At 41.8% G+C, this 17870-nt stretch overlaps 1 protein-coding gene across 1 annotated transcript; it reads left to right on the forward strand.

The window, feature by feature from the left end:
* Window positions 1-672: 672 nt before the first annotated feature.
* On the forward strand, window positions 673-2488 carry LOC122557925 (achaete-scute homolog 1-like). The gene is made up of 2 exons (XM_043706151.1): window positions 673-1341; window positions 1550-2488. Exon 1 carries the CDS (start codon window positions 707-709, stop codon window positions 1334-1336), a length of 630 nt encoding a protein of 209 aa, XP_043562086.1. The 5' UTR covers window positions 673-706; the 3' UTR covers window positions 1337-1341; window positions 1550-2488.
* Window positions 2489-17870: the final 15382 nt, after the last annotated feature.

Raw genomic sequence — 17870 nt, forward strand, 5'->3', positions numbered from 1 at the left:
AGGTGTGTGTGTGCTTGTGCATGGAAGAAGAGCTTGGGAGAATAAACCTAAGATCGGGATCCGCGCGAGCTTAGATCTGAGGCCACCCCCCGAAAAAGAGCGCGAATGTCCGCACCCGTTTGCAAGTAAACCTCCGCGAGTGATATTGATGTGGATGCAAGGAGCGTGGTTGCTGTGCGCGAACATCGCTGCAGCTCTGAGCTGAGAGAGTGAAGGGCTGGGGGAGGCGGGGGAGGCATTGGCAGGCGGGGTGGGGTAGGGAGGGAGGGGTGGTGGCGGTGGTGAGCTATTGCTATGGAAATGAGGGGCAGCGCGTGCTCCCGGGGGCCGGCCGGCCGGCCGCAGCGGCGGCAGCGAGCAGCTGAAAAGCTCCCATTTGTTTATTTAGAGCGGGTCCGGCACGCGCCGGGCGCACGAATGGAGGGGGGCGACGCGCGTGGAATGTCAATGGGAGAGCGAGGGAGGGAGGGAGGGGGCGCGAGCGAGAGGCAAGGCAGCGAATCGGAGAGAGGGTTGCTGCTAGGGGAGGGGAGGGGCTTCGTCCGGAGCGTGCATCTCCAGGAGGGGTGGGGGACGGGAGGGTTAGGGAGGCGCGTGTTGAAAAGGGCGAGTGCCTGCAAAGTTTGCAGCAGATCGGCTCCCGGAGAGGTGCGGGTCAGGACCTGCTCCTTCCCCCCCCGCCCCCCGCACCTCATCCCGCGGGTCCATGGAGCGGACGGCGGCCTCGCAGCTCATGCCGTCCTCCTGTCAGTACCTGCTGGAGAGCCGGCCGCTTCCTTACAACAGCGACGGCGGCTCCCCGGCTTCGTCCCCGGACAGCAGCGGCGGCGGCACCACAAACGGAGGCGGGGGGAAAGGCGTCGCCAAGCCGGTGAAGCGGCCGAGGTCGAGCTCGCCCGAGCTGCTGCGCTGCAAGCGGCGCCTGAGCTTCACGGGTCTGGGCTACTCGCTGCCGCAGCAGCAGCCCGCGGCGGTCGCGCGGCGCAACGAGCGCGAGCGGAACCGGGTCAAGCTGGTCAACCTGGGCTTCCAGACCCTGCGGCAGCACGTGCCGAACGGCGCGGCCAACAAGAAGATGAGCAAGGTGGAGACGCTGCGCTCGGCCGTCGAGTACATCCGAGCGCTGCAGCAGCTGCTGGACGAGCACGACGCCGTGTCGGCCGCCTTCCAGTGCGGCCTGCCCTCGCCCACCCTATCCCCCAGCTACTCCACCGACCTCAACTCCATCCCCGCGTCGCCGCTCTCCACCTACTCCTCGGATGAAGGAAGTTACGAGGCCCTGAGCCCCGAGGAGCAGGAACTTCTCGACTTCACCAGCTGGTTTGACAGGTACTGAAGCAGGTAAGGCGATTGACTGATTTCTCGACCACCCCCTCCCAAATTGCTGACTTGTCAATACATTGCATTGCTTTTTTAAAGTGGAGTTTGATACGTGAGGGAGTTGCAATGGTAGATCGCTTTTTAAAATTTTATTTTTTTTAAATACAAAAGTGCAATCTGTGCATCCATGTGTTGAGTGACACACCTCTTCCTCGCCTTTCTGTTGCAGATGTTTGAAGGGAAGCATACCAATACCTCTGCGTCACCATTTCTGTCTAACAAGAGATCAGAGCAAAGGAGAGAAGGATGGCGCGTTTCTGTTTACCAAGAGTTTCGTTTCACTGCCAGCCTCCTGAGTGCTGAACACCGGGGACCACAGACTACTCAGGAAAACACATTTTGAAGATGCTTCCAAGAGAAAGCCACGAACAATTATAACTGAAGTGCAATTATGTAAATAGCTCTCCCCCGTGAATGGAGGGGACCATGGAGAGCGGACTGACAGGGTACAGTCCTTGCGATGCCTGTCTGAAAGGGGTATTCTACAATTTTTTGTGTAGCTAATATAGCTGTTAAAGGGTGTGGTATTAAAAGGGAATGTCTGAGTGGCATAAAAGACATCCGTCTGTCACATACGTATATACCCTGTCGCCTTTGGGAGTCAATTTATAGAAAACTAACTTTATACTGGGGTTTAGAGTGGAGAAGAAAACTACTTGATGCTTCCGTACTTTGAAATACTTTTTTTTCATTCCAATTGATGTAAACATTTCTATTTTGTATCTATTCTTACTACAAGGATTATATGAAGACTTATTTTTGTATATAAATGAAAGCAGAATAAAAACGAGCAGTCCAATAAAATCAAGATCATTAACATGACTTACTCCAACACTGCCACTAGCACAGTGTCAAAGAGTGCAAGAACAAAACAATCCTTTTCTCCATTGAAATCTCATTGTCAATGATGCTTATCTATGGTGTGCCTTGCATTTCATTTATTGTAATCTTGTTCTGCAGAGTTACCTATCCGTTACCCTCCCCCAATCCTTTCCGGTCTGATTGAAGGTTGTTTTGATGCATGGGAAACACCATGTATGTGCACTTGCTGTGGTTACCTTGTTTGTTTTTACTAAACTTGTATATAAACAATTTTTTAAAAAAGTATATTTTATGTGAAATAGTCTATAAATAAAGATTTTCTATTTATACATTACTTGCTGTTTTTCGTTTGGTGTAAATAACACTTGCTGTTTTCATTTAAAACTGCACTAATGAGTGAAATAGTTGTCTTTGGGAGATTATATGGTAGAAGGAAGACAATGTATATAATTTGATAGGTGGGAATGATGCCAAAAGGGAGATGATTGGGGTAGAAAGAATAAATTAACAGACGCAGGTTGGTGATTCTGACATAATTTGGGAAGTAGCGTGGAATACAACAAAGTATTCGAGGACGCTCATACCTTGATGGCTATGTTAAACTGATGCCAAAAACATAAACCTCTGAATATAAAATTTGCATAGAGGCCAAGTGATCAATGCGATCATCACATTGCAATTTTTTGTAAATGTTTAGTAGCTCACGTATTTGCAATCAAGAGAGAAGTACAACCATGGCAATGGCCTAAACATATGCAAATTGTTACCTAATTTCGAGTTTGCTTCTTATGTATTCATTGAAAGCATAATCGCTTATATGCAAATTAGATCCAGACACATTCACCATCGTATTGATATCAAAAATGCATTTCGAATTAAGTCAGATCACCTACAATGGGGTACTTTATCAAATTAACACAGGCTATCCTTCCAAATTTCTTGCTTTTGCACTTTGATTCTTACATGTAACGAACAGCAAAAATGATGCAGGTTATAGTCTTGAAGCTCACAATTTTCAGCCAGCAGTTTACGTTCTGCCCATTTGTTACGATGTCCGCTAAACTTCGTGTTTAATCAACCTGCTCAGACATGCCATGACACACCTCTGGAACAAGTCGTACGTGAACCCAGATTTTTTAACTCGGAGATAGGGATATTACCACTGCAGCCTAAGAAACCCGTTAAATAACGTGTACCCTTGTACATTGTAGCGCAGAGCTCACACCTATTAGCCTAAACTCTCAGCTGACTACGGTTTGGGAAAAGTTTGAACGTATTCTTGTCTGTAAGGAGAATGTGAGCACGCCCACTTAAATTAGTGGATTGAGTTCCATTTTAACAAGTATGTGACACTTGTTAGAGCTCAGCTGGAATATTGTGTACATTTCTGGGTGCCACATTATAGGAAGAATGTGAATGTACTGAAGATAGAGCAGGTTTACAAGAATGGTTCCAGGGATGAGGAACCTCAAGTATGAAAAGAGATCGAAGAAGTTGGGACTGTTCTCCTTGAAGAGAGGAAAGCTAAGAGGAGATCAGGTAGAGGTTTTCAAAGTCATGAACCGGCTGGAAAAGATAGACAGGGAGAAACTGTTCACGCTCCTAAAAGTTTCAAGAACAAGAGGGTATAGATTTAAATGATTTTCAAAAGGAAGGGCAAAGTGAGGATAAACTTTTTCATTCAGCGAACACTTGGGTCTGGAATGCACTGCTTGGAAATGTGGAGGCAGATTCAACTGAAACATTCAACAGGACATTGAACAATTATTTGGATAGAAATAGTGTGCGAGGGTATGTGCAAATAACAAGAGATTGGCACTAGATGTTCCTTTAATGAGTCGATTGACCGATGACTTCCTCCTGCACTGTAGTAATTCTGTGATTCTGAAATTATTGCGCACGATTGGCTCTTAACACTCAATGTGTCTGCTTCACGATAACTAAACTGTCCGATTTTATCTTGAAAATAGGGGGGAAATATCCATTCAGGGCGAAAGTTCAGTTTGGCATGCAACGTCAGAAGATAAGAACTGTTGATCTTCAGTTTTCTTTCTGAAGGTAGGTTCCATGTTGAGTGTTAACCAGCATCCGCAATGAGTTGTAAACAAGTGATTTAACTAGTTTCAGTTCAAGGTAATGTGCAAACCGGTGAGAGAAGGAGGGAGATGTGACATACATCTCTGTGTAATGGAAGATTTGCATAACACACTAATAATTAATTTGTTCTATTCCTTATTTATTTGTGATAAGACAAAGTAAATAGAGTAATCAATAGTGAAAATCAAACGTCTCCATGGATTGTCTAAAGTGAGAATTCTGGGATGGGGCTGTTCATAGAGTTGCTAGGGACTGCGTGCACCGGCGCTGAGGACTGTACACTATTACTGACAACATTCACAGCAATAATTCAACAACTAGTATTTACACAGAGAAGGAAAATTCCCAAGACGCTTCAGAGGAGCGTGATGAATAACGAGAGTAGGGAATCCAAACAATGTTCAGATGGGCCAATGAAATTAATGCATATACATTTGGCACTCATCAGCTATGCAGCAGAAAGTAAACCAACTCAGCAATATTTCAGCAAAAAAAAACTCAAATCAATAGATCACTTGCCCCGAGCTCTGATGGGATTGGTATTTCAACGAGACCGAGCAGGGTTCATTTACCAATTCACTTGCAATGTTGTGTCTAAAACTCTTTTCATTCCACAAAGCGCTGCAAACTTTTGCCAACTTGTCCTGATTTCAATATTAAACAAACAACGAGGCCAGAGGCAAAAAGATGCATATTTGGTCATCTACAGTACCACAACGCTGGCAGAATGGCATTATAGAAATACGACAGCTTTGGGGGGTGACAAATGATAATATCCGTGAAGACGTCTGAACGATGTGAGAACACCATCCAAACCGCTGGTTACTGAAATGTCAGCGTTCTTTCCAAAGTGTTTTCGTGGCCCTAATGAATTGCACCTCCGGCACACTTTGTATAGTAGGACGAGGTCTAGGACAAAAATCTCCAATACAAAGAGAGTGAGAGAGAAAAGGAGGGTTTGGAGTTGGCTATTGTCTGGGACCATTGCAAAGGCTCTTTCATCTCATTCTTCATATTGTGTGGCATCGTCATTATGATTGTAAATAAACATTGAGGCTCGGGACAGGAACACACACGCAAAGTGCTGCTTTCACTGTCACCTGTCGGGAAAGCTCTGGCTGGTCTGGGGAGGGAGGATAGGATCTGTCTCCCTGGGAGCCCTGGCTGGAGTCAATGGGGCAGCTGGAGGGCGGCCACGCGTCCGCTGTCACTCACGCCGCTCCCGGACAGCGCATTGGCCGGCGGCGCACGTCCGCCCGCTCGGCCTCTCCTCACCTCCCCACCCCCCCTCGAACCACAATGAGCTGAAAGCCGTGATTAATGAGGGCAATTACTCATCGGCTGCCGCGGGACAAACGGCCCTGTGGTTTCGCCCCACCGGCGTCCCGCAGCGCACTCCAAAGAATGGGATGCGTTCGCTGCTTCGCTGCCCTGCACACACACACAAAGCAAAAATCTTGGTCTTGCTGGGTAGTGCGAGCACTTCTCGGGTTTTGATGTTTACACGGTGTGATTTCCTGGGGTCAAATGCTGTGAACCTTCCTACATACTCGGGGCCCAGTCTCTCCCGGTCTTAACTCCCTGCCCAGCTCCTTTAAGTGTATTCCACCCCTCAACTTTTAAAATCCGATTGTAGAGCGCGCAACACAATCCTTGTATGACCATCAATCATTTTCTGAATAATAAAGCCTCCCATATTCATTGTGCGAGCGTTGATTATAGTAATTCTCTCTCTCTCTCTGTCCTTTTTTTAAAACAATAGTCAACAAAGGTTGCTTTTTTGTCAAGGGTAGAGGGGGAGAATGGGGTAGGAGAGGATTTGAAACAAAACGTGACCGAAAACGCTCTTAAAATAGATAATTAGAAAATATAAGGGAGCAGGTCGACCAACTTTCCAGCACTGACCTCAGGGAGTGTTATATTCTCCAGGCACCAACTTAATGGGCTGGGGGTCATTTTTAGGTCCAACTAGATTATAGACTTCATGCACCTGCCCAACACATTTCTGAATGAAATTCCGACCGTCCGCCCATTCAGGGCGACATTTCAATCATCCTGCAACAGCAGGAACAGGGCGTAAAAGTTGGTGCAAATAGCCGGGTAAAGAGTCCTTTCCAATGCTTTCGCTTAAAAAAAACACATGAACACGCACACAGTCATGTGCCTGAGTAGGCAACATGGCTATTGCCCTCGCTGGATAGAAGGAGAAATGAAACTGTAACCAACAGCCAGAGCGATGCTAACACAAAGTCCCGACAATGATAACCAGTGCTGTGTGCACAAATAGTCTGTCAAAGTGCAGAGCTGTGTGGAATTATCACAACGTTGGTTGTTGGGCCAGACAGTGTGTTTTCTTGGCTGAAATTGAAAAGGGGGTTAAGGTAGGGATTTACCACTAGGTGTAAACTCTCTTGTTTGTGCATTCGTTTTGCCATTGGGTAATCATTGGGACAAGGAGTGTGGGAACACTTCAGATTACTGTTCTGAAGATGGGTCACTGGACCCTAAACGTTAACTCTGCCTTTTCTCCACAGATGCTGTCAGACCTCCTGAGTTTCTCCAGCAATTTCTGTTACATCAGATTACATATTGTGGCCAAAGATCATTGTCAGCGAGGACTCCATTCGTCCTGCGAAATTGTTTTAATTAAGACTAGGATCTGACTTTTCAAATCATAGACCAATGCAACTCATTCGCTTCCGGTGTGTCTTTTCGGGTGAAACGTGATGCAGTTCAGCACCTGGCCCTTTCTAGATTTTCACACTGGAGGTTGCCAATTCTTAAAAAATGGTTTTCTATCAGGGATTAGGGCTGAGGGGTGGGGGAACCTGAGGTGTATGAGAGGCGAGGACATTATGGATAGAAGGCAGTTGTTCCCCACGGTTGAAGGATCAATAACAAGGGCATAATTTAAGGTCTCATGTTCAGAGTGGATTTCAGGAAAATATTTTGCACCTGGATGGTGGTGGGAGGGTAGTTGAGGTGGGAAACCACCCAACGTTTAAACAATACTTGGATGACCACTTAAAACATTCAAGGCAATGGCCCAATTGCTGTAAACTGGGTCTAGCTAAATTTAGAGTAGTTTTTTCTTAAATTGCTGTAGACTTGATAGGAGAAAGGGTCGCTTCTGCACTGCATGATTCTACGGACTATGGTTGAATTCTTGCTGAAGAAAGTATTGTGAGCAAAGTTTCTTCAATAACTGACCATACCTCCTATTCCCTCCAAACTGTGTATGCTTTCATAAGGCACTGTTAGTCAAATTGACATTTAAATATCTATTTCACCAACAAGAAACAATGTTGGAAAACTAACTTTGGGGAAGTAATCTCTGGACGTTCACTGCCACGTTAGACAAAGGCAGGAATTACTGGACTAGTTCTCTGATCCGAAGAATATAATAATATATCAGTTGGTAGTTTGAAAAAGGCAGCTTTCACCAATAACCCCAATTAAGTTACGAGCCTCCGTTGCAACTAATGTAACCCGGTTCTAAAACACGCAGCACAGTGTATGTGTTTCTACATAAAACATAAGGATATAACCTTTATTCCATTTTGTTGCGTTTATGAAAACAATTTTAAAAACAGTTTGCTTTTGCAATAAAATAACGTTCGCGACAGCCTGCGATTGGTGTCTTATACTACTCTGGGTAGAAGAGTTGTATAAGATAATGCATAAGATGAAAGATTTAGGGTGGATCGTGTTTTCTTTAAATTAGTTCAGCAATGTTTAAACTAAATTTCCACGATCAATCCTTATTTTAATAAACAGTTCAATCCTCAATAAAGCACCTTCTAAGATTGTAACAAGGATAAAAAGTAGACTGTCGATTCATTCAGTGAAGGAAAGCAGCTGTTTGGAATGAAGAAAAGCTGAGTGTGGCTTAGAAATGAATGGTGTTTTAAACAATCATTTTCAAAATGGTTACGTTTTCCTCCGTAAATTGAGCTTCTCTGAGATCCAAAGTAGGGGAGTTCCTCATTGCTTCCCATTGGACAGAATGATCACATAACCCTTCAGACAAACAGGTTGTTCATCAATATTTTGAATTCTGAGTTCACACTTGTTGTGAGATGACTTGAACCCAGAGCTTGTGACCTCGAGGTAAGGGTACCACCGCTCGGGCCTGCCAAGAAGATTGTTCTGCACAAAGGATAATTTCCACAAGATTAATTAGTATGGGATTATGACGACTGAGAGCACTTTAAAATGAGGGATGCTAAATTCAATTTATTGGTAATCGACACTTTAATAAAGTCCCTTCTGTGTCCTTGATTCAATTATAGATCCGAGTTTACAGGCATCCAACCAAATTCATCTTGACCGAGCAATTAAAAAAGAGCATGACGTTATGCAAATTATCTGCCACCATTCTTGAAGCATTTTATAAGTGTGGTATCTAATTCTTTTAAAAATTAAAGTCAGCTCGTTTAGCTTGATGGACCTCGAAATAACAGAGTTCAATTTAAGCCAAAATATTTTAACTTTACCTTCCCAAATGTCAAGTTATTTGAACACTGAAATTACAATGAGAAGAAATACCACACATAAGATCTTTCATTTAAAATCTAATTTGGCTCTGCTTTTCTAATTATATGACAATGTATATATTTTTTCTTTAAAAATAAATTGTATTCAAATATATACCAAAATATAAATGTTGCATGGTTTCCCAGGTGTTCATTAAAGGGAAGAGTTAAGCAACTCAACTCAAGTATAAAGATGCAATAGGATTCTTTTTCAGATATTAGATCCCTTTTGAACTTCGCAGATAATTATTAAATTAATTACACTTGGGCGATTGTTTCAGAATCTACGTTCTCAAAAACACATAGTTTATCTGAGCTTCCAAGCAGGAAGCTATTGCACTGAAACATCAAATGAGAACAAGATAAGACACACGAATTATATAGCTGACAAGAAAATGATTAGCAAAACTAGCACATTAAACAATAATCATGGTTATAGTTATAGTAATAATTCTATGTCTTTTTATTATTTTGTCTCCAGAAACAGAATAAAATTTAATTATTGCTTATATATTATTTGTACTTTGTTTCTATTACTGCCTTTTGCAACACCGTCACCTTCTGAAGCGCAGTCAGCGACAGACAATAAATGTTGGCCCAGACAGCGACGCCCAAGTCCGATGACTGTATGCAACAAAAATGTTGTTTTCATATGATTGCATTGTCATCTAAAGCCTAAAATAAGATCCAGTGCTAATGCTACTTTGTCACTTACCAAAGGTAAGGTGGATCCCATGAAAATGTAATAAAACTGAAAACAAAAACAGATTCTGTTTTATGTCCTAAAATTGAACGAGGCATTGGACCAGTTGCAATAATCTCCACAACATATTTCATTCACAGCTAGAGGTGAAGGTGGGGTCCAATGCTGCTTTACTGAAGTCCAGATGGTCCTCTAGAAGCCTTACATTTGCTACCGGTCACTGCTTTCAGGAGTGGAACGTGCTTTGACATGATGGCTGGGTGAAGTAGTTGGTAAAGATGACAATAGTAATAAAGTATTTTCTCTGCAATGAAATGATATTTTTAAAAAAGTCATATCTAAGTACATTAAGTAAAATATTTTGCATTCATTTTGGATTGCATATATGGTCATTATTTAAAATATTCCATTGCCAATTGTCTTCTCTTTCAAGGTTGTAGATATTAGCTCTCAGAGCGTTCCACAAATTATTTTAGAGTACCCCCAGGGTTCGAGCAGGGACCCAGGGTCGATTTCACCTTCAGGCGACTATCTGTGTAGAGTTTGCACATTCTCTCCGTGGCTGTGTGGGTTTCCGCCGGACGTTCCGGTTTCCGCCCACAGTCCAAAGATGTGCAGGTTAGGTGGATTGGCCATGCTAAATCGCCATAGTGCCCAATGATATGTAGGGTAGGTGGGTTAGCCATGGGAAAATGCAGGGCTACAGGGATAGGGTAGGGGGTAGGTCTGAGTGGGATGCTCTTCGGACGGTCAGTGTCGACTCGATGGGTTGAACGGCCTGCTTCCACACGATAGTGATTCTATAATTCTATGAATGCACTTGTAATAGAGCTGTGTGTCTTATTCCATGATAGATTAATTCACCATGCAGAAAGCAGAATTAGTGGACTAAACATCACCCAAATCGCTGATTATGAATCAAATTTAGATGGTAAGTAGAGTGCCGGTCAGTTTGTACGCAGACATACTGATGAGATGAGAGATACTTTAGTTAGCAAGTCCAACATTTACATTTATTCCAAAAGAACCAATATTTTATGAGATTAGGACAGCACAATCCTTTGGATCTGCTACTTTTCAATATGTCAAGGTAGTTACTGATTGCATCCATTTTGCTACTTGCACCGATGAGCACAGTTAATGCTGCTGTACGACCTTCAAGCACTTTTACTCTGTTAACATATCATTTGTATCAGGTACTAGCATAGAACAATACAGATGAATGGATGCTTCCTTAATTACTTGATTAAAAATCACACAACACCAGGTTATAGTCCAACAGGTTTAATTGGAAGCACTAGCTTTCGGAGCAACGCTCCTTCATCAGGTGATTGTGTCACAATCACCTGATGAAGGAGCGTCGCTCCGAAAGCTAGTGTGCTTCCAATTAAACCTGTTGGACTATAACCTGGTGCTGTGTGATTTTTAACTTTGTACACCCCAGTCTAATACCGGCATCTCCGAATCTTGATTACTTGAAGAATACTTCATTGTTACCATTTCTTGTAGGAGAAGGAACAATTAAAGTTTGGTAGATGGTCTTAGGTCTCATTTGCATTGATGGTTCATGGCGCTTTTGGAAGTATCACCAACAGAAGCATTAAACATCTGAATATAAGATTAGATTAGATTACATACAGGCCCTTTGGCCCAACAAGTCCACACCAACCCACCAAAGCACACCCACCCAGACCCATTCCCCTACTACGGGGGATTTAGCATGGCCAATTCACCTAACCTACACATTTTGGACTGTGGGAGGTAACCCACGCAGAAACAGAGAGAATATGCAAGCTCCACACAGTCAGTTGCCTGACGCAAGAAATGAACCCGGATCTCTGGTGCTGTGAGGCAGCAGTGCTAGCCACTGTGCCACTGTGCCGCCCATGAGTGTTTACTCAGAATTTCACCAAGGCAAAAAAGATCAACAATTATAACGAATATGTTCCCCTGCACACTGATGCACAATGTGTTATACCTCAGTGGGGTGGTATGCTGGAAATAAATCCCTATTTCCAATTTTAATTTTCTTTAAATTTCAAAGATTTTAAAAACGTTTGCAAAATTCCTGAATTTACATGTCATTTATACCAAGGTTGACAGCGAGTGTAGACCAGGCCTCTGTACTTAACACAATAATTAATTATTATGAATAAATAGATTCTAACTACAGATTAGCAATTATGAACTTTCAATATATAACTACTTGTTAAAATTCCAAACCACGCATAAACCTCCTTCTCTACAAAAGCATAAGAAAGACAGAAATAATATGTGGGTGCAATGGGCAGAGAGATAAACTGAGAAGACAGTTTAGTGACCACAATCCACAGGGTTTGCTGAGATGATTTGTAGGAGGGCCAGGGTGCAAGTTCTCTGACTTCTTCATTAAAAGTCACAGCTTACAGCAACTGATGAAGAGAAATAAGGTGGCTATCTTTAGGTCTGAGATACTCTTTAGTGCAGAGCAAAACAGCTCCTTCCCTACCAGATGCCCACTGTCTTCTTTCCCAAACATTCTCAGAGCCAAGCTGTTCAAATACTTGGGAACCATTCATATAGTTATTGGCAGCCAGAAGGACTTTGTAACTGATAACTGCTCATAATTTCACCAACCAATCAGCTACTTGATGTTAGCCTAATTTCCACTTGTGCACAGCCATCTGACTCCAGCTCATCTGTCACTAGGCTTTCCCTGCTTCTTGAACCAAGAGCTGTACAAACAGCACTTATAATGAGTATCAGGTAACCTGATTTTAAGAAAGTGAAGCAATTCTCCATCCATTGTTTTTAAAATAGTTATTTTCCCATTTCTGTCCACAATCAAAAATACAGCACAGAAACAAACCCGTCAGACCAACCAGTCCATAATCCCAAACTAAACTAAACCTGCCTGCTCCTGGCCCACATCCCTCCAAACCTTTCCTATTCATGTACTTATCCAAATGTCTTTTAAACATTATAATTGTACCCACATCTACCACTTCCTCAGGAAGTTCATTCCATATGAAATCACCCATTGTGTAAAAAGTTGCCCCTCGTGACTTTACATCTCTCTCCTCTCACCTTAAAAATACGCACCCTCATCTTGAAAGCCCTATCCTAAGGAAAATACAACTACTATTAACTCTATCTATAGCACTCATTATTTTATAAACTTCTTTAAGATCACCTTTCAACCTCCTAAACTCCAGGGGAAAAGTCCCAGTATATCCAGTCTTTCTTTTATAGCTCATATCTTCGATACTCGGTAACATCCTGGTAAATCTCTTCTGAGCCCCTCCTGCTTAATTACATCCTTCCTATAACTGGGCATCCAGAACTAGACATCGTATTCCAGAAGAAGTCTCACTATTATCCAATACAATTTCAACATGACTTCCCAATTCCTATAGTCTATGGACTGAGCAATAAAAGCAAGGGTGCCAAACACCTTTTTAACCACCCTGTCTAAATGTGATGCAAACTTGGAAGAAGTATGCACCTGAACCCCTAGTTCCCTCTGTTGTACAACACTACCCAGGGCCTTACCATTAATTATATAAACATTACAGTTGTATGCTGTATCAAAATGCAATACCTGACATTTATTCAAATTGAACTCCATCTGCCATTTTTCAGCCCATTGATCAATTTGATTAAGATTCCTTTGTAATCCTCAAAAACCTTCTTTCCTGACCATTATGCCTTCATTTTTGGTGTCTTCCGCAAACTTACTAACCATGCCTTCTATATTCTCATTCAAATTATTTATATTGGTGACAACCAAAAGAGGACCTAGGACCAATCTCTGTGGAACACCATTGGTGACAGGCCTTCAATCTGAAAAGCAATCCTCCACCACCACACTTGGAGTCCTGCTGTTAAGGCAATTTTGTATCCAATTGGCAAGCTCACCTTGAATCCCATGTAATCTAACTTTACTAATTATTCTACTTTGCAGAATCTTGCCAAAAACTTCACTAAAGTCCAAGTAAACACTGTCTACTGCTCTGCCCTCATCAGTCTTTTTGGTAAACAATCAAAATTATAAAAATAAAAATAAGGTCTTTATAAGTGACACACTGACTACCTCCCCTTTGCTTGTATATGAAACCAGCATGAGATATCTACCTTATCTCTTAGTGCTAGTTTTCAGGAACTTTGTTAGCTCAAGACCCCAGTGCCCAGTGGACTCCAAATGCTCCAGTGGTCTGAATCAGATGCATTCAGTGTTTGGTTAACAGCATTGTGACTGCTATTTACCAGGTGCACATTTAGTGCTGTTCATCCATTATGTTATTTTACAAAGAACCAAAATTAAATAATTGGTCTGAAATTACCTGTCTTTGTTTTGCAAACATATTTCACTACACTAGCCTGATCCACAATCAACTTGAACATCTCTAACGTCAGCTTACTTCTTCATAATGGTTGTGAATGCCTTGTGCGTCTTTTCCTCACTTAATGTCAAACCTGGGATAAATAACATATAACCCCAGGATATATTTGTTTTGAGCCCTTTCACCTTGTCTGGGAATTCATCTTATCTGTGCTGAAGCTCAGTTTCTTTGCCTCATTTTGCTTGGGTTTTCATGACATTTATTTCACCATCTGTAAATATATTGAAGAATGAATTAAACAGAATATTTACTATTTATATTCTTCACAAATATCAACCATCTGCACTTTTTAATGTTCTTAAATTTAACTTGGCATTGCAGTATTGAAATAACTTCTACTTTTATCTTTTGCATCTACAGCTATACATATTGCTCAATCCTGTTGTGTCTGTCATCATTTGCTTCATGTGTACCTAAATATTCCTATTATTGTTCCATGAAACTATTTATTTTGGCCTTGCATGATTGTGAAGGTAATATTTTAATCCCTGTGTACAGATTCTAAGTGTCACTATGTGCTGAGCTCTATCTGTCTCAAGTATTGCAAAGAATGGGTAGCCATGTTTCCACAGAATGCTCTATTTAGTTGTCCATGACTAAGTTTCACAAACTGTTGCACACTGTTACATTCTGAGGTCTGGGACTATATAAAAATACTGAAGCTTGAGACAGCGACAACAGAGGCTCAGTATGGAAAGGCTCACCTGCCATTGAACACCAAAGAGTTGGAAACAGTACAAAACCTATTGAAAAGTTTCTTTGTCATGGAATGTTCAGTATATTGTAAATATCATGTGTAATTGCAACTGTATTAAAATGCTTGCTGTATGGTGAAATTGTGAACTGGATCGCACTTTCTGTAATGATATAGAATATAATTTTTATAATCTTTTTATGAATAAAAGACTTTCATTGAAATCAAATCTTTATCTAACATTTGGCTTGTTCTGGGTAAGGATGTTTCTACTGAAGTCATATTTAATTCCTTGGTTATTACCTGACATTAAATGTCTTTAGTTTTGCTCATCTTCACAAGCAGAAATAATGGCCTGAATATTTTAATCTGTGTTGGATTCCCTGCTTCTGTCCCAGATGAGACAAAAAGTTACCCATTTACCTTTTTAAGAATTTTGCAGCTAGAGGTGTAAGCTGGCTTGATCACAGCAGAAACAGCTTCAGAGAGAATTATTGGAAAGGTGATGCCCTGTTATAATGTGATAACTAATACAGTTTAAAGGTTAAAAGCCACCTTGAAAAGTTACTGAGAGAATGTGGGGTAGCAGATGGGTGGGTGAGGGGTTAAGGTGGAGGTCGATGGGTGGCAAATTAGGTGACAGATGGGTTGGAGAAGGATACAGATGTCAGGTGTGTAAATAGGGTGTGGTCACAGGTGAGTGAGGGAGTACAGATGGTGGGTGGGTAAGGGGATAGAGTAGTATGTGGGTAGAGGGTATAAAGGCAAGTGGGTGAAGCAATTTGGGGGGGATTCAGTGGGAGGATAAGGTGCCAGGACTGTAAGATGGTACAAGTGGCAAATGAGGAGGTGCTAAGATGACATTATGGATAAGGAATTACAGGTGTAGGTATGTGAGTAAGAGTGCGTCAAGTATTTGAGGGGTCAGGTCAGGTACTCAGTGAGTAGGTATTTGGTGTGGGGGGAGGAGGGGCGTGCATCTCAGTTGGTTGTCTGTGATGATGTGTGCTCTTCCTCATTTCCTATTCTCTCTACTTGCCAAAAACCTGTTCCATCTCTGAGTTTTTCAGTTCTGATGGAAGGTCATTGCTTGTGATACTGGCTCAGACCTTCCAGTCACTGACAATGTTCCAAACTGTGATCTTGTCTTTTTATGCTGGAGCTTCTGGATGTCCATCCCAGCTGTAGAGTGGATCTATTGGTGAGGTGAGCAGGGAGGCCTCATGATGAAGAGCAATTCTATCAAAAGCAGCCCCCTATCACATCATGAACTGAAGCCATGCCCCTTGAGGTCTGCATTCAGTTCAATGACTGCCACTATTTTGAAGTATACCTGTCATCTGATTTTAATTATATAATCACCTCCTCCAACCTCCACAACTGCATTATCCCTGACTGTTCACATATATTCATGCACAGGAATCTGTCCTGCAGGACAAAGGAAGATATTAAGACGTTCTGCTAAAGTTGTGCAGGCCGGTCTCAATGGTTTCTGGTACATTTTCTATGGCAATTTCTTGACCAATGAGAGTTGTCTTATCAACCAATTAGCATCCTTTATTATGCAGTAGAAATTGTTGCTCCCTTTCAAAGTTGACATTCTTCCATCTGTTTTGATGAGTACAAGATGAAAAGCTATCTCTTTTTCAGAAATGAATAAGAACCAGTTGTAAGGGGTTTAGTTTGAAAGTGTTCTGTATTATTTGAATTAGGACAACAAATGGATTATCTTCATAATAGATTCCCTGAATTAACATCACATCGGCTGGCTATAATGACTTATACAGTTTGTATACTTGGAATCAAACACGTTTCTCTCTTTCATTCCTTCTATGACTAATAACCTGATTTCTTTGCTACTTATGACCTTGCTAGAAGAAAGTCTTTGAGGTTATTTTTGATCTTCTTCCAGTTTGCTTTAGGTCATTTTGCAATAAATGTCATAATGCCAACATTCATCTGTTTCAGCAGGTCAAAGGGTAGGGCGTGACATGACATTTTTCTTCAGTTAAAGCAATAAAAAAAGCTAAATTAAATTAATGCAAGATCTAAGAGTCATAAAATTAAACACAGGCAAACCATTAGTGTGTATTTCTCTAACTTTAAATTTATTGCAACTGTACTCAGAGGGGAGATGTCAACCCATGCCTCATAGAAAATGGCATAAGACGCAATGCTTTTGTGCAGTCTCACTTCCAAAACTATAGACTTCAGCTGTTTAAGAGAAACATTCATAAGCACCTTTTAAAGTGAACCTAGAGATTTGGTAATAAATGCAGTGAGACCAACATTCCACCTTTTCTGCTTTAGACCAGGAAATCTAAATCTGTTGCCAGTGAGGTATAAGCTGTGTACAATTTTGCCAGCAGTCCAGCACAGATTTGTTCTGAATAAACCTCATGCAATTATGACACAAACATTAAAAACGAGAACTCCTGCTTGATCATCATATTGGTTGAAGTTATCAGTCATCTGTCGGATCACCCCATATGCAAGCTATTTTGCCATTCTAGATTCATTTTCAACATTATTTGTTGCTATGACATATTTAAATCCATTACAAAGTAAATCTGAATAATTATTAATTGAACTACTGAAGATGTGCATTCCAATTTAAACCTTCCTAAGGCAACTAGTCATAGAGTCATTGATAGGTACAGCATGGAAACAGACCCTTCAGTCCAACTCGTCCATGCCAACCAGATATCCCAACCCAAACTATTCCCACCTGCCAGCACCCAGCCCATATCCCTCCAAACCCTTCTTATTCATATACCCATCCAGATTCTTTTTAAATGTTGCAATTTTACTAGCCTCCACCACTTCCTCATTCCATACACGTACCACCCTCTGCATGAAAAATTTGCCCCTCAGGTCTCTTTTATATCTTTCCCCTCCCACCTTAAACCTATGCCTTCTAGTTCTGGACTCTGCCACCCCAGGGAAGAGACTTTGTCTACTAATCCTCTCCATGCCAGTCATGATTTTATAAACCTCTATAAGGTCACCCCTCAGTCTATGATGCTCCAGGGAAAACAGCCCCAGTCTATTCAACCTCTCCCTTATAGCTCAAATCCTCCAACCCTGGCAACATCCTTGTAAATTTTTTCTGAACCCTTTCAAGTTTCACAACATCCTTCCAATAGGAAAGAGACCAGATTTACATGCAATATTCCACAAGTGGCCTAACCAATGTCCTGTACAGCCAAAACATGACCTCCCAACGCCTGTACTCAATACTCTGACCAATAAAGGAA

This window comes from Chiloscyllium plagiosum, chromosome 16 (genome assembly GCF_004010195.1).
Source record: "Chiloscyllium plagiosum isolate BGI_BamShark_2017 chromosome 16, ASM401019v2, whole genome shotgun sequence".
NCBI lineage: Eukaryota > Metazoa > Chordata > Chondrichthyes > Orectolobiformes > Hemiscylliidae > Chiloscyllium > Chiloscyllium plagiosum.

Bases quoted from the DNA above. Each gene is read 5' to 3' on its own strand.
- LOC122557925 (XM_043706151.1), top strand. From the start codon at position 707: ATGGAGCGGACGGCGGCCTCGCAGCTCATGCCGTCCTCCTGTCAGTAC.